Source organism: Cherax quadricarinatus, chromosome 68 (assembly GCF_038502225.1).
Source record: "Cherax quadricarinatus isolate ZL_2023a chromosome 68, ASM3850222v1, whole genome shotgun sequence".
Lineage (NCBI taxonomy): Eukaryota > Metazoa > Arthropoda > Malacostraca > Decapoda > Parastacidae > Cherax > Cherax quadricarinatus.
The window spans coordinates 18,837,310-18,851,514 of record NC_091359.1 but is presented as its reverse complement, the minus strand read 5'-3'; the positions used below and the strand labels follow the sequence as shown (position 1 = coordinate 18,851,514).

General features: G+C 45.1%; 1 protein-coding gene across 1 annotated transcript in view; it reads left to right on the top strand.

Moving 5' to 3' along the window:
• LOC138854750 (uncharacterized PE-PGRS family protein PE_PGRS54-like) overlaps positions 1-2,314 on the top strand; it is a 5,287-nt gene extending 2,973 nt beyond the window's left edge. The window contains exon 6 of the mRNA XM_070099530.1: positions 77-2,314. Within this exon, the coding sequence (XP_069955631.1) occupies positions 77-1,107 (1,031 nt within the window). The 3' untranslated portion in view covers positions 1,108-2,314. The remainder of the gene's footprint in view (positions 1-76) is intronic.
• Positions 2,315-14,205: the final 11,891 nt, after the last annotated feature.

Here is a 14,205-nt window from a genome sequence, read left to right as displayed (position 1 = left end):
GGGGGTTCCATTGGAGGAGGTTACTCAGCACCTTCTGTAAGCATCGGATACTCTGCTCCATCAAGTGGAGGTGGAGGTGGTGGAGGCGGAGGTTATGGAGGAGGGTCAGCTGGTGGAGGTGGAGGAGGTGGATCCATTGGAGGAGGTTACTCTGCACCTTCTGTAAGCACCGGATACTCTGCTCCATCAAGTGGAGGCGGAGGTGGTGGAGGCGGAGGCGGAGGCGGTTATGGAGGAGGGTCATCTGGTGGAGGCGGAGGAAGTGGTTCCATTGGAGGAGGTTACTCTGCACCTTCTGTAAGCACAGGGTACTCTGCTCCATCAAGTGGAGGTGGTGGAGGCGGAGGTTATGGAGGAGGGTCATCTGGTGGAGGTGGATCCATTGGAGGAGGTTACCTACCACCACCACCTGTAAACACAGGATACTCTGCACCATCAAGTGGAGGCGGAGGTGGAGGCGGTGGCTATGGAGGTGGATCATCTGGAGGTAAAGGTGGATCAGTAGGAAGAAGTTATTCTGCTCCTTCTGTAAGTACCACGTATTCTGGTCCATCAAGTGGAGGTGGAGGAGGTGGTGGTGGAGATGGAAGCTATGGAGGTGGATCGTCAGGTGGAGGTGGAGGCGGAGGTGGATCCATTGGAGGAGGTTACTCAGCACCTTCTGTAAGCACAGGATACTCTGCTCCATCAAGTGGAGGTGGAGGCGGTGGTGGTGGAGGCGGAAGCTATGGAGGTGGATCTTCAGGTGGAGGTGGAGGCGGAGGTGGATCCATTGGAGGAGGTTACTCAGCACCTTCTGTAAGCACAGGATACTCTGCTCCATCAAGTGGAGGTGGTGGAGGCGGTGGTGGTGGAGGCGGTGGTGGTGGAGGTGGAGGTGGAAGCTATGGAGGTGGATCTTCAGGTGGAGGTGGAGGGGGTTCCATTGGAGGAGGTTACTCAGCACCTTCCGTAAGCACTGGATACTCTGCTCCATCAAGTGGAGGTGGAGGCGGTGGTGGTGGGTCCTCAGGTGGAAGCTATTCTGCTCCAACAGCTGGAGGTGGAGGCAAATGGACACCGATCATATCAAGTACTGGAGGTACATCCAGTATGTATGGAAAATAGCGGCCAGGTAAACTGGAAGTCTGAAGTCTGTACAAAGTTGACTGTTGTTTTCTTCAGTCATCTAGCGTGAAGGTGCTCTTCACTCCCTCGAGGCGGGAATAAACTTTTTTCTGCCCTAATCCAAATATTTCCTCACCACTGCAGGCAGTCCTCAGCAACCTGTCTGCTACTTCAGGTACTAGCATGCCAACTACAGGAAATCTTCAACAACCTGTCTGCTACTTCAGGTACTAGCATGCCAACTACAGGAAATCTTCAACAACCTGTCTGCTACTTCAGGTACTAGCATGCCAACTACAGGCAATCTTCAACAACATGTCTGCTACTTCAGGTACTAGCATGCCAACTACAGGCAATCTTCAACAACATGTCTGCTACTTCAGGTACTAGCATGCCAACTACAGGCAATCTTCAACAACATGTCTGCTACTTCAGGTACTAGCATGCCAACTACAGGAAATCTTCAACAACATGTCTGCTACTTCAGGTACTAGCATGCCAACTACAGGAAATCTTCAACAACCTGTCTGCTACTTCAGGTACTAGCATGCCAACTACAGGAAATCTTCAACAACATGTCTGCTACTTCAGGTACTAGCATGCCAACTACAAGAAATCTTCAACAACCTGTCTGCTACTTCAGGTACTAGCATGCCAACTACAGGCAATCTTCAGCAACCTGTCTTCTACTTCAGCTGCTGGTATGTCAATAACTGGAAATTATCACTGACCTGATTGCTTCATCTACCGAAATGACCACTTCAGGCAGGTTTCATTTTCTGACTACTTCTCCAGGTGCTGGATTGCCCTCTACAAACGTCTTCAGCACCTTGTGTACTTCATCTTCCAGCGTACCATCTACACGCAGCCATCACCACTTCACCAAAGAGAACTCTTAAGAGACACAACTACTAAACTCATAGTTTATTCTCTTGGGTATTAAACAACTTGTATATCAAGTGTCATGTTTATATATTATTGTTATTGAAGGAATATATTAATATTTGTTGTTCTTTGTTTCTGTTGACCTGAATTTAACCTTGAAGAAACATATTTAGATAAATTATGCACCAGGTATCCATAAACAAGGAAAATATTCATAGATTTTGGTGCAGATTAACGAATACATGGGAAGAATACATGAATATATGGGAAGATGTGACACACAAATGTATATCAAATTTATTACCCAAACTATAAATGCATATGACACAAAATGCAAAGGTGCACAAATGCACAACTAAGATTTTTCAGTATCAGAGGAACTTTTTTCTTTTTTTACAGCACTAAAAACTAATTGAATTACATGAGATTTCACACAAGAGAAAGTGTTTTAACGATCGAAGTATCTGAAGATCTGTTATATAAAGACAATATTCAGTAACAAGAACATAAGAAAGGAGGAACACTGCAACAGGCTTCTTGGCCCATACTAGGCAGGTCCTTTACAATCCAACCCACTAACAAAATATTTGAAGATTGAGACACTTATGCAACATATGGGAATCTTTATTAAGGAAACGTTTCGCCACACAGTGGCTTCATCAGTCCAACACAAATCAGAAGGGTGCAAGGAGAGGAGGAGTTTGAGGTAATCAGTCCCTCAGCCTGGAGTCGATGTGTTCAGTCCATCAATCTTGTAGAAAGTACAGCATAAGAACGAACGAACGAACGAAAGTTCAGGTAAGATCCCAAATGGGATGAGCGGGGAAGACGGGACAGACGAAGAATAGTGCTGGAGAGGAGTGTTCTTAGTCGTAGAAATAGAGCCAGGGCTTAACCCAGCAGCAAAGGCGATCGTGGGACAGATATTGAAAAGAGAAATTCCGGTTCTTCTGTTGGGACTCCGGTGGGGTGAGCTGGGAGTAAGGGACTTGCGACGTTTAGAGCTAGAGAGGAGTGCAGAACTGAGTCATGTCTTAACCCAAAAAAGCTAAGGCGAACGTGGGTCAGAGAATGGTACCTGTCTTAGAAGGTACCTGTCAGCGGATCCAAGGTTATTTGTAAGTAGGGTTAGGAGCAGGATCATGCAAAGAGTAGAAAAGGTTGTGTTGGTTTGTGGGTCTGCGAATGTCTTCGTCAAGGAGAGAGGTCCAGTAGTCATGTCGTGTCTCAAGTTTGTCTATCTGTCTGTCACTGAGCCTCTTCCAGTGCAGATTCAGCGCAGGGACGTCTAACTGGGTGTGGCATGCAAAGAGTACGTAACCTTTATTCGGCGCATGGACACACCCTCATTTACAGGCTATCTCCCCCAACCAGCGAACCAGGTTGCTAAGAGTTGGTGATGGGGCCCCATCGTTCAACTAGTGACCAGGTTCTAGCCAATAAGAAGGTGGGATTGGCAATCGCAGAGGTTATGTGGATACCACTCTCCTGTCTGCCCTTGTCATTCCCATTCTAGAGCTGGTTGAGCACGGTCTGCTATCTTGTGGCTTCTATTTCTGCCTTGCTTACCGTGATGTGCACTATACTTATTACTGTACATAGTGTACATATTGCTGTTCTAAATTGGTGAAGGATAATATAAGTCTAAACTTTTTCTGCTGTGTTTCTTTTGCTCCCATTACACCTGGGATAACAGGCCTTTGAAATCCTAGGATGTAATATGGGGGCCTGTCCGGGAGCTGGACTTAGAGAAACGGTTGAGCTTAGGGTGAAGCTTGTAGCAGGAACACTGTGTAGCTTGCTGTCTCGCTTCGCTTTACAAATTTTGCGTGTCAGTTGCTTATGATCAGCCTTGCTATTGTGTGATCGTTCAACAGCTCGCTACTAGCTTGTTCAGTGTGCTCGCTTCGCTACGGTCAATCTTGTGTGCAGTCGGCTTTGCTTGTATGCGTATTCTGGAATCGTACTGTGCATAGCTAAGCGTGTTCTGCAAATTAACGTGTTACGTTGGGGTATTCGTACTGTGCATAGCGAATAACTTATGCCACCTAGACGAGTCAGACGCCTGGTGTCGGCATATACTTTGCATAACCTACCTAAATTGTCCCTACAGCGTTGTTGGCAAATTGCTCGTTCCATTGGCATTCCCTATAAACGCACTCTTACAGCTGCGCAACTGTGTTCACTTATTGCTGACATACTTATTGAAGAAGAGATGGCACATCAAACTCCTCCCTCTACGGGAGCTAGGGAAAAAACACTCATGTTCTCGCATGAGGAAGATGATACACCTACGGAGCAAGATGGTCAGTATAGTGCAGCTGGGTTGTCTCGAGGTGAATCAGCGTCCTTGGCACTTGAGCTGGCAAAAATCACGCTGGAGCAAACTAGGGAACAGAGAGCATTCGCAAGGGAAGAATTTGATAGGGAAAGAGAAAGGAGGCAGTTTTCGCATTCTGTGAACGATTTCAGTTTACAAAAAGCAGTACAGCTTGTTCCCCGCTTCAATGAGGCCGAACCAGAGCAATTTTTCGAAAGCTTCGAAAATCAGGCTCGAGCCTTGAGGTGGCCGGAACAGCACTGGGCAGCGTTGGTTCATACAGCATTATTGGGTAAGGCACAGGAATTTACGTCGGTATTAACTGACGCTGAATTCTCTGATTATCAAATAGTGAAGACCACAGTGTTGGGAGCATATACATGTATCCCAGCTAAATATCGTAAGACCTTTAAATTGAACAGGCGGCAGCTTGGTCAATCCCTGGTGGACTTTGTGAGACAGCAAACCAAAGCTTTTACCAGCTGGTATAAAGCGAGTGGTGTCTCAAACTTTGAGGAGCTGGTGCAGCTTATTCTGATTGATAACCTGCTGGAGTCTGTGGGACCCGAGGTTCGTGTCTTTCTGCAGGATCGTGACTTAACCACTGCATTGGAGGCAGCCAGGTGGGCTGATACCTTCGAAACGAACCACTCCTTGTCCGAGCGGTCCCGTCTCTCTTTTCAACAGTCTGGCGTGAGCAGAGATCGACAACATTGGAGAATGAAGTGCCAGCCGGAGGGAGAGCGTCTACGTCATCCAACCAAGTCACCTGGTGAGCCACGCTTCTCAACATATGGTCCCCCTGCGGAGAGGCAAACTACTTATGGAGCATCTCGACAACAATATCCAGAGAGGCACCAGCCAGAACGACACCACTTGCAACGTCATCAGGGAGTAAAGGGCAAGCCTGTCGTCTGCTTCAGGTGTAATAAAGTAGGTCACATCAGTTCCAACTGCCCCCAAAAACCTCAACCCATCGGGAAAATCTCTAATATCCCTAGTAACATGTCCCCTAGAGAAGTAGAAAAAGGTATGGCCCCTTATTATTGCGAAAGTCTTATTTCCCTTCAGGAAAACTCAGAACCAACTAAAGTAAATACCTTTAGAGATACTGGAGCATATTGCTCACTTGTCAGAGAAGGAATATTACCCCTTTCAGAGAATACTTCTTTGAATTCCTCAGTTTTATTGGAAGCATATGGAGGAGCTATATATTCTGTTCCTTTGCATAAAATTTATGTACAGTGCAAATATTACACTGGGTACTTGATTGTAGGTGTCTCAAAAGGATTTCCCATGAAAAATGCCATGTTATTACTGGGTAATAACATTACTACTGTTACTTCGTGTCCTGAACCTATAATGATTAATGCTTCTCCAGTGTTGGCCATAACTCGGGCAACATCCCAAGGGTTGTCTGGGGAGAATGTTGACCTATCCTTGGACGACTCCGATCTCGGAATAGCCACGTTGTTTTATGAGACACACCGGCCGGAGTCTCGTAAATCAAGTGAACAGACCCCGATCAAGCCTTCCTATTCCCAGGTTGCAGGATTGCCAGATGTCTCTGTTTCCATGCCCGAGGGACTGTCCTTCCGGGAGGAACAACGAAAGGACCCTTCTTTAAAATTCGCTTTTCAGGCAGCCATGGGTAAATCCTCTTTGGGTCATCCAGTCAAGTATGAAGTTAAAAATGATTATTTGGTCTGCACTGAGACTGGTAAGGAGATAGAGGGCCGGCAATTATACGACAGGTTAGTGGTTCCAACCAAGTATAGACCTCAGATATTAAATATAGCTCATAATACGTCATTAGGAGGTCACTTGGGAATTACAAAAACCTTGTATAGAATCACAAAAGAATTTTATTGGCCAAAATTAAAGAAAGATGTGAAGAATCATATTAGGTGTTGCCGAGAATGTCAGCAAGTTGGAAAACCTGGACATTCCATTAAACCTGCACCTCTCCAACCCATACCTGCTGATGGAGAACCTTTTGCAGATTTAATTATAGATTGTGTAGGTCCACTACCTAAGTCAAAGTCTGGAAACCAGTATTTATTTACAATTATGGATAAAGTAACCAGATATCCTGAAGCAATCCCTATGCGTAGTATCAATACTAAAGCTATTCTCAAAGCTTTAACAAAATTCATTTCTTGTTTTGGCATTCCTAAAACTATACAAAGTGATCAAGGTACTAACTTCACTGCCAAAGCATTTAGGGAAGTATTAACTAGGTTAGGGATAATACACAACTTATCCACTGCCTATCACCCTCAGTCCCAAGGCGCCTTGGAAAGATTCCACCAAACATTAAAAACAATGATGAGAAGTTTTTGCATGCACTTTCCGACAGATTGGGATGAATCTCTACCGTTGTTGCTGTTCTCAGTACGAGAGACGGTGCAAGAGTCTACAGGGTATAGTCCGTTTGAGCTGATCTTTGGGCACAATGTACGAGGTCCTCTTCGGGTGCTCAAAGAAGGATGGATGGGAGAAGACGTAAGCTCAGCACTCTACAACCCGTCTTCAAGGTTGCAGGTGGCACGTCAGTTAGCCAAGGCTAACCTAAAGACAGCTCAAAGTAAGATGAAACAGAGGTATGACAGAAGTGCACAATTCCGCTCCTTCCATCCAGGAGACAAGGTGTTGGTGCAGGAACCTATACCTGGCCACACCTTGAAAGCTAGATTTACGGGACCTATGCAGATAGTAAGTAGACTATCTGATTTAAATTATGTGGTAGCTCCCATTGATAAGACCTCAAAAACAAAAACTTACCACATTAATCAAATCAAGGCCTTTCATACACCAGATAAAGTCCCAGTAATGACTCTGTCCTCTACCTCTGAGGACGACTCTGACTCTTTGCAATCTATCTCTGAAATTAATACTAAACTTTCAAATTCTGTCCTCCTCAAGGATCCTAGCCCGTTAATGGATGGATTATCTGAAATACAAGCAACCAATTTAACTGAGCTTCTACAGTCATATCCTAATATTTTTTCGGATGTGCCGAAAAAATGTACGTTAGGTTACCATGATGTAGATGTGGGAAAATCTAAACCAATTAAACTCTCCCCCTACAGAGCTAATCCTGAAAAGCAAAGGCTACTTCAGCAGGAAGTAGACTTCTTGTTAGAACATGGTTTAGTGGAGGAGTCATCTAGTCCATGGGCTTCACCGTGCATCCTAGTAAAAAAGGCTGATGGAGGGTTTCGTATGTGCACAGACTACCGTAAAGTGAACGAGGTCACAATTACAGATGCTTACCCTCTTCCTCGTCTGGATGACGTAATTGACTTTGTGGGTAAGGCTACTTTTGTGTCCAAATTAGATCTCCTTAAAGGTTACTATCAGGTACCTTTGACAGATAAGGCGAAGGAAATCTCTGCCTTTGTAATTCCAGGAGGTCATTATCAGTATACAGTTACCCCCTTCGGAATGAAAAATTCCCCCTCTTCATTCCAGAAACTCATCCATCAGGCTATTAAAGGACTTGAAGGCACGGCAGCATACCTAGATGATATTGTTGTGGTGTCTGATACTTGGGATCAACACCTACTTAGACTTAAAGCTCTGTTTGAGACCTTTAAGAATTCCCAATTAACAGTTAATTTATCTAAATCTTCCTTTGGCCAGGCCACTGTCACTTTTCTAGGCCATGAAGTAGGTAGTGGTAATGTTGCACCTAAACTTGCTAAAGTTCTTTCGATTAAAGAATATCCAGTTCCTCATGATAGGAAATCTCTTCAACGTTTCCTAGGCATGATCGGATTTTACAGAAGATTCTGTAAGAATTTCTCAGATATTGTAGCCCCTCTTACCTCTCTTACCAGTCATAAAGTTCCCTTTATTTGGACTTCAGATTGTAACACTGCTTTTAATAAAGCAAAAAGATTATTGTGCTCTGCACCCATTCTCCTGTCTCCAGACTTCTCCAAACCTTTTTCATTACAGGTTGATGCTTGTGAGTCTGGGGTTGGGGCGGTACTATTACAAATCGGGAACAAGGAGCTGCAGCCAATCGCATACTTTTCAGCCAAGTTCCAGCCACATCAGAGAGCTTACTCTACCATTGAAAAAGAAGCCCTCGCGCTGGTACTGGCTTTGGAGCATTTCGATGTTTATGTGGGCCAGACATCGCAGGTGGTCACAGTCTACAGTGATCACAACCCGTTAGTCTATCTCCAAGCCATGAAGAATCACAACACAAGGCTTATGCGTTGGACGCTCAGGCTGCAGCCCTACAACATAAAAATTAAATATATTGCCGGCAAAGAAAATGTGTTGGCAGACTCTTTGTCAAGAGTCTAGTTTAATATTTTATTTAGGTTAGGATGTATTTGTGGTAAACCCCTTTCAAGCTCTTTTTTTTATCCCCTGATGTGGGGGTTTTTTTTTAGTGAGGGGATACGGGCTACCGTCCGCTTGTATCTTGGACCTATGTTGGTCTATCTGACTGCTGTCTCGCTCTGAGTTTAGGGTTTGGCTTTTGGTCACTAGGAAAGCTGAGCTCTATCTAAGAGTTGGATGGTGGAGAGGATAGGCGGTCCCATTATTTTGTGCCATGGCGGCACGGTTACCACTGGGAGGTGGCAGCCTAATCCTGAGCCTTCTCGGGGGTGGGGGTGTGGCATGCAAAGAGTACGTAACCTTTATTCGGCGCATGGACACACCCTCATTTACAGGCTATCTCCCCCAACCAGCGAACCAGGTTGCTAAGAGTTGGTGATGGGGCCCCATCGTTCAACTAGTGACCAGGTTCTAGCCAATAAGAAGGTGGGATTGGCAATCGCAGAGGTTATGTGGATACCGCTCTCCTGTCTGCCCTTGTCATTCCCATTCTAGAGCTGGTTGAGCACGGTCTGCTATCTTGTGGCTTCTATTTCTGCCTTGCTTACCGTGACGTGCACTATACTTATTACTGTACATAGTGTACATATTGCTGTTCTAAATTGGTGAAGGATAATATAAGTCTAAACTTTTTCTGCTGTGTTTCTTTTGCTCCCATTACACCTGGGATAACAGGCCTTTGAAATCCTAGGATGTAATACTGGGCATGGAGAGACTCGCTTGTGGCGAAGTCCTCCCATCTGACATCAAGCACCCAGCGCAGCGCCTTGTTCTGGACACGCTGCAGTTTAAGTAAGTTTGTTTTTGCTGCAAGAGAGAGGGCTAGAGGAGAGTAAGTTATCAGAGGACGTATTAGGGATTTGTAGAGGTGTAGTTTGGTGCGTTGAGAGGCATGTTTCAGCTTGTAGAGGCCCGCAAGGGCCTTACTAGCTATTGCATGCCTTGAGTGAATGTGTCCGTGTAAACGAAGAAGGTAGTCAAGATTAACGCCAAGGACAGTGACAGATTGTGTGATAGGGAAGTAAGTGCGGGTGTCAGCTGTTCTGAGTTCGACAGGTAATGGAGGATCACGTTTCCTGTAGTTAAAATACGTAATGCTGGATTTTGCTGCATTGGTTTTGATCCTCCATTTTTGTTCCCAGATGGCTATCCTGTCAACCTCATTTTGTGTTTTGTGTGTGAGTGTATCTATATTGGCATGAGTGATAAGTTGTGTAATGTCGTCTGCATAGGCTAGTGTGATGGAGTTGTGGTATATAGGTGTTGGAATGTCGTTAGTGTATAAAATGTAGAGGGTAGGGGAAAGGACAGATCCCTGGGGTACTCCAGCATTTAGTGTGAAGTAGTCAGAGTAACAGCCTTGGAATTTGATTCTCATGGTACGGCCGTCTAGGAAGTTGCAGAGGAGTTTACGAGTATTGAGAGGCAGGTTGAAGTTAGTGCAGAGTTTGTACTTGAGCCCCTCGTGCCACACAGTGTCAAAAGCTTTTTCAACGTCTTTTGCAACCAGGGCTGTCCTGTTTCTTTGTTTTGTGTTTATGTGGATGTAGTTGAGAATGATGTTAATGGCATCCTGTGTGGATCTGTGTGTTCTGAAGCCAAACTGGCCATCTGAAAGTAGAGAATTATGTTCCAGGTATCTGCGAAGGCGATGATTAATGAGTTTTTCAAAGAGTTTTCCTAAAGTTTCGAGGAGGCTGATAGGGCGATAGTTTCTAGGGTCAGAGTGGTCTTTATTGGGTTTAGGAAGGAGGATAGCAGTAGCAGCTTTGAAGAGGGAAGGGAAGTATCCAGAGGCAAGGGAGGCATTGAGGAGGTTTGTGTAGGCAGTAATGATAGAGTCAGGAAGGTGTTTCAGGATAATATGGTTTAGGCCAGAGGCACCAGGAGCCTTTGGAGGAAGGTGTCTGAGGAGAGTTTTAATGTCTGTGTTGGTGAAAGGAGTGTCGAGTTCTTGGGAGGAGGTAAGAGTGTCTAGATGTATGTGGCTGTCTGGTGTTGTTTCTTGTGTGTGTGCAGTGTTCCAGTGTTCTATGTTCTGAATGTGTTGAATAACGTTAGGGTGAGGTGGGTGAGCGTGGAAGATGTTCTCCCAGATGTGTTTGAAGATGTTGGTAGCAGCCTGTGGGTCTGAGATGTGTGTGTTGTTGTGGGTGATGTGTTTGAATTTGTTGGTGGGAGTAGTGCCTCTGATTTTTTTGATAAAGTTCCAGGAGGCTTTAGTGTTTTTAACACGCTGCCTGTCCGCTTGTTGTATTAGTCGTGACCAGTGATTGTTGTGGTCTTGGTCTAGGCTGTGTAAAATGTTGTTTCTAAGGTAAGTGAGATCTAATCGGACTTGATTAAATCTATGTGTGTTGTAGAGGAAGCGGTTGTGGTAGCAGATAATTAGTCTTCTTGTTCTGAGTGACGGTTTGAAGGAATAACGAGGGGTGTGAGTTTTCTTTGGTATTGCGATGTTGGCTGCTTGTGTAATGGTGTCCTGGATGAGATCAAGTTGAGTATCGATGTCAGAGATAGGTTTGTTGTTGTAGTCATAGGTGAGGTTAATATTGTCTATGTGTTGTTTGAAAGCATCCCAGTCAGCGTTCTTGTAGGAGAATGAAGGTGTGGTTGGAATGAGGATAGGGTTGGAGGAGATGTGTAAGATGGCTGGGATGTGATCAGAGCCTGTAATAGGGCCAGGTGAGATGTAATGTTGAAATAGAGAGCTGGCTCGGTTTGCCAGAATGATGTCTGGTTTGCCTTGGCCCGTGTGGTTGAAGAAGGTATTGAAGTCTGGGCCAAGATGAATTAGGTGTTTATGGTTTGTGAAGTTGAGTAATTGGTGACCAAGTTGGTTGTTACTGGTGTTATGAAAGGCAGTGTGTTTGGCATTCATGTCAGCTAGTAGGTAAGTTGGTGTGTTGGTGTAGTTGAAGACTAAGGAGAGGTCGTGTATGTTGAGAGTAGTGTTTGGGCGAGCATAGGTGGTGAAAAAGATAAAGGGGCCAAGGTGGGTGTGTATTCTGACCGCAAGACAGTGTTGGTGAATAAAAGGGATTGGGAGAAATTCATGTTTTATGTTGGAATTGACAAGGATGGCAACCCCATCGTGGGGATCATAGGGGGACTGTAGTGCAGTATAACCATAATGGCGGATACATTGAGGGGCTTTGAGGCAGGTACTGTTTAGCAAAACAATATCTGGCCTCTCTGCTTCAAGGAGCTCGGCCAGTAGGTGTCTAATTGTAAAGTAAGAACGTACGTTGAACTGAATCGCCTTAAACGTGATTTAATGGTTTCGTCTTAGCAAAGTTAATGTCGGGGGAGGAGTTTGGATTAAAGCCCGTGATAGTGGTGCCATCAGTGGATGTGTGTTTGTAGGTGCTACGGACCCGTTTCCTGGAGGGGGAGGAAGAGATGGATCTGTTTTTATGTTCTTTGGTCTGTCCGTTAGAAGTTGGGGTAGGTTTAGGTTTGAGTGGATTTTGTCTGGAGGAGGTGGAGTTGGACCTGGATGAGGTTTTGGTTGTGGTGGAGTGGGCGAAGGTGGATACAGAGGAAGTGGAAGTTTTGGTAAGCTGTGAGGAAGAGGAAGCTTTGGAAGGGGATGAAGTGGGTAAGGAAGTGGGGGGAGGGGTGGTCGTAGCAGTAGCAGTAGGGGTGTTGGTGGGAGGTGTAGAAGTAGTGAAGAGAGGTAGTGGAGGAGGAGAGCTGGTGGGAGTAGGAAGTGGGGGGTGGGAGAGAGGAAGGAGTGAGAGGTTGTAGGAGGCTTGGAAGAGAAGCAGGAAGGAGGGATAATTAAAGAGGGAAGATTGTTAGCAGACAAGATTAGGTTAAGGACATGTGAGTAGTCTGATTGGTAAGCTTGTGAGATTACCATCGCAGAGTGGGCAGCAGTGGCAAGTTGACAGTTAGTTTTGTAGTCTAGTGTGGGTGTAGAAGGAGAAGTGCTTGTAGTCTGTGTGTTGGTGTTTGATGTGTGTAGAGTAGAAGAGGTAGACCAAGTGCGTGGGGAGGCCCAGGCATTGGGGGTAGGGGAGGGAGGTGTGGAAGGGGAGGGAGGTAAGGAAGGGAAGGGAGGAGCAGGGAAGGGGTTGGGGAGGGAGGGAGGTTGGTTTGCTCTGAGGGAGGAGAGAATGTGCTTTCTAGAAGGGCAGGAATTTGCAACTGCAGTGTGTGACCCGCCGCAGTTAGAACATTTAAGGGGGAGGTTGCAAGTATTCCAGAAGTGGCCAGTTGCTGAACATCTGGAGCAGACTTGTGTAGATGTGCATGTGTTTTTGTCGTGGCCGAATTTGTAGCATTTAAGACATTGTGTGATTGGGTGGAAGTTCGGAGTGAAGAGAGCGTTTGGAGGAATGCGGATGGTCTTGGCAAAGATTCCTTGACTGAAGAGTGTAGAGGCGTCAGCAGGAGTAGAACAGCGTATTTTGAGAATGGTAGAGTTTTCTGGTCTGTAAATATCGTCAACAGAGACTTTGTTCTTAGTACTGATATCTTTTATTAAGTCTTCTTTGTCTGTGTCATAGGCTGTCAGGAGAGAGTAGTCTACATGTTTAGCAATGACTGTGCTTTTGGCACGGTGCTCAGGAGTCCAAATAATGGTGAAGCCTGCGTTGAGAAGTTTTTGTCTGGTATCGCTTGAGGTGTACGCTTCGTAGGAATGTTTGTCAAGAAGGAGTTTGAAGCCTGAGTTGGTTTTGAAGACTTTAAGTTGAGGTGCACCAGTGATCTGATATAATAAATTTTCCGGACAGATAGTGGCATCAGGATTAGAAAATTTGAGGTTTAGCGAGAAGGAATTGGATTTAGTAGAAGCAGAGGCATAAGGCCATAGACGTGGCTTATATACTGTAGTCAGGTGAGGCGAAGCAAAAGGAGGCGGGGTCATAGTAGTACCATCCACTAGTCGAAGTAGGTCGTCGTCCAAAGGTTGGACAAAGTTAAAGAATTATCTCAAACTCCTCCTCTCCTTACACCCTTCTGATTTGTATTGGACTGATGAAGCCACTGTGTGGCGAAACGTTTCCTCAATAAAGATTCCCATATGTTGCATAAGTGTCTCAATCTTCAACTTGTCGGTTTTTTTTTAACCATTTATCACAACAAAATATTTGCCCAACCCAATTTTCAATGCCACCCAAGAAATAAGTTCTGATAACTGTCTCTACTCCTGTGCAAGTCCCACTCAAATCCAACCCCTCTCACTCATGTATTTATCCAACCTAAATTTGAAGCTACCTAAGGTTTTAGCTTCAATAACTTTACTAGGCAGACTGTTCCACTCATCAACTACCCTATTTCCAAGCCAATACTTCCCTATGTCCTTTCTAAATCTAAACTTATCTAATTTGAATCCATTATTGCAGGTTCTTTCTTGGAAAGATATCCTCAAGACCTTATTTATATCCTCTTTATTAATACCCATCTTCACTTGTACACTCCTCAAGACCTTATTTATATCCTCTTTATTAATACCCATCTTCACTTGTACACTTTGAGCATGTCTCTGCACGTGCCTCAATATTGAGGCATGCGCGATAAAGGGT